Below are 2909 nucleotides of genomic sequence, written 5' to 3'. Positions count from 1 at the left end.
AATTGTGTAAGGTGTATATTGGGGAACTCACTAAGCTTCGTGCTTACAGTATTTATGTTATGATGTTTCAGGTTCTTTCAGTAACGCGGAATGGCATCGGCTCGATTGTACACACCGAGGAAAGAGTTGTATTTTGGAGGATCCTGGTTGTCTATTCAAATGGAAATGGAACTATGTTTTGTAATTCGAATAAGAATAAGATTTTAAACAAGTGTTTTAATATTAAATTGATTATTTAAATGAAAAATTTTGCTTTGAAAACCTGGGTGTTACAATTGCATAGACCGATGTTCAGCTTCTGCAGATGATAAAGAAACGGTAGCTTGCTTCTTAGACTTCCATGAAATGGGTGATCCTCCAAATAGAATAAAGAAACCACTTACAGACCTCCTGGTGATTGGACATGAAGCCCAATTAGAATCATAGTAAGCATCAAGGGTAAAAGTGGAATCTTTGTTGAAAAATAAGCCTTGGACTTTGGAAGACTTTAAGTATTTCAGTACATGAATAGCAACTTCATGATGATCTTGAGTAGGATGTTGATTGAATTGACTCAAGTATTGAATGGAATAAGCAAGATCTGGTCGTGTATGAACTAAAAAGTTCAACTTTCCAATCAGTTGTCTATAAGTTGTAGGATCATTAAGGGAAACTCCAACATTGGGTTGTAATTTGTTCTTGTTTGACAATGGTGTAGAAACAGGTATATTGTCATCATCAATAGAATAATGAGAGAGTAATTCACGTATGAATTTACTCTGATGAACAATCATACTAGTTGTATTTCGTGTAAACTCTAGGCCGAGAAAAAAATTGATTGTTCCCAAATCTTTGATCCGAAATTGAGCATCTAGAAAGGCTTTCAAAGATGTAATCTCATCAATATTGTTGCCAATAACAAGAATATCATCAACATAAACAGCAACAATAGTAATAGAACCATTACCCATTTTTAAGAACAAAGAGTAATCCTTTTTTGAATGAACATAGCCTTGTTGAAATAATGCTTGAGTTAACTTTGCATACCATTGACGAGAGGCTTGTTTTTATCCATACAAGGATTTGTTTAGTTTGCAAACTAGATGAGGATTATCAGCATTATAACCAGGTGGTAACTTCATAAACACTTCTTCATGTAAGTCTCCGTGTAAAAAAGCGTTATTGACATCCAGTTGTTGAATATCCCAGCCCTTTTTGACATCCAAAGAAACTAAACAGCGAACAGTAGTGAATTTAACTACTGGAGAGTATGTTTCATGATAATTTGTGCCTTGTTGTTGAGTAAAGCCTTTAGCAACAAGGCGTGCTTTATGTCTTTCAAGAGATCCGTCTGCTCTATATTTAACTTTGTAAACCCACCGACATTGAATTGGCTATTTACCCTTAGGTAGTTTAACTAAACTCCATGTGTTATTTTCAATAAGAGTAGATAATTCAGCTTGCATAGCTTGTTCCCAGCAAGGATTACCTTTAGCTTGATGATAAAATACAGATTCTGGAACTTGGAGTGTAGTATGAAAAGCAAACGAATGGAAATGGTGAGCATGATCTGGAAATGTAGAGGGAGATGGGATGGATAAATTGGTTAAGGTATGATAACAATGATCAGGAGAGTGAACATTGTTACAAATATAATCTTGAAGATAAGCAGGAGGTTGTCGAACACGTGAAACTCTTGGAGCATGAATTGGAGGTGGTTCAGGAGCATTTCTGTCATTTGGAATTGTATTGAAAGAAGTATCCGGATTAGGTGACAGATCAGGGGCATTATTGGGAAGAAAAGAATTAGGTGTATGAGATTTATGTGTAATCAAATGTAAAGGGAAAATATCTTCCACAAATTGAATGTCTCTTGAAATTTGTATTAATTTGGTAGCCAAATTGAGAACTTTAAAGGCCTTTTGTCCAATCGGATAACCAATAAAAATACAAGGAGTTGATCTTGGCATAAATTTGTTCGATGAACTGAAGATGTAGTAACAAAACAAAGACATCCAAATGACCTGAGTTGAGAAAGATCTGGTTTCTGATTGAATAACACTTCATAAGGTGATTTATGTTGTAATATTTTTGTGGGCATTCTGTTGATTAAATGAACTGCAGTTCGAACACATTCAGTCCAATAAGCACTACCCACTCCAGATTGAAAATATAAAGATCTAGAAACCTCCAAAATGTGTCTATGCTTCCTTTCAACAGTTCCATTCTGTTGAGGGATATATATTGTTGATCGTTGATGTTGAATACCCTTTTCTTGAAAAAAATTGATTCCTTCATTACTAGAACCAAGCTCTAAAGCATTATCTGTTCTAATGATTTTCACTGTCTTTTGATATTGAGTTTTAACATAAGTAACAAAGGATTTGATAAGAGTAAGAGCGTATCCTTTATGGGTTAACATGTGAACCCATGTATGTCGACTGAAATCATCAACAATGGTGAGGAAAAACTTATATCCATCACGAGATAAAGTTTTATAAGGTCCCCAAACATCAATGTGTATTAAATCAAACGGGTGATTAGTAGTAGAAATTGTTGGGGTGCAAAGTTATTCATCATGACTTTGTAAATGTTTGACTTTTGTAAAACCCAATTGCATGTGGTGCTTTAGCCTTTAGACCCATTTGATTGTTAGAGTGAGAGAGAGACATGTAAACACCTCTATAAATAGTGGGTTCATACCACTCTTAGAGGTGTGCTTGAGAGATGTAGAAGTGAGCGTGTAAGTGTGTGTTAATTATGTAGTCTAGATCTAGATTCTTTTTGTGTAACACCATATACATTCAATATATCTCTTAAACACCCAAATCACCATGTTCAATTGTGCAAGCTTTAATTCCGCATGCCAAACCATGTTCTTATGTCACTACAGAAATGCTCTTTGGAAAAGGATTTCTATGTTGTTTTGA

General features: G+C 34.8%; 1 protein-coding gene across 1 annotated transcript; it reads right to left on the bottom strand.

Moving 5' to 3' along the window:
* Window positions 1–269: 269 nt before the first annotated feature.
* LOC111898475 (uncharacterized mitochondrial protein AtMg00810-like) lies at window positions 270–950 on the bottom strand. The gene has a single exon (XM_023894378.1). The coding sequence runs from the start codon at window positions 948–950 to the stop codon at window positions 270–272; it is 681 nt and encodes a 226-aa protein (XP_023750146.1).
* Between the last annotated feature and the right edge of the window lie 1959 nt (window positions 951–2909).

The sequence above is a fragment of the Lactuca sativa genome, chromosome 7, assembly GCF_002870075.4.
Source record: "Lactuca sativa cultivar Salinas chromosome 7, Lsat_Salinas_v11, whole genome shotgun sequence".
Taxonomy (NCBI): Eukaryota; Viridiplantae; Streptophyta; class Magnoliopsida; order Asterales; family Asteraceae; genus Lactuca; species Lactuca sativa.
The sequence above is the reverse complement of the archived record's forward strand: the minus strand, read 5'-3'. Positions and strand labels throughout refer to the sequence as shown.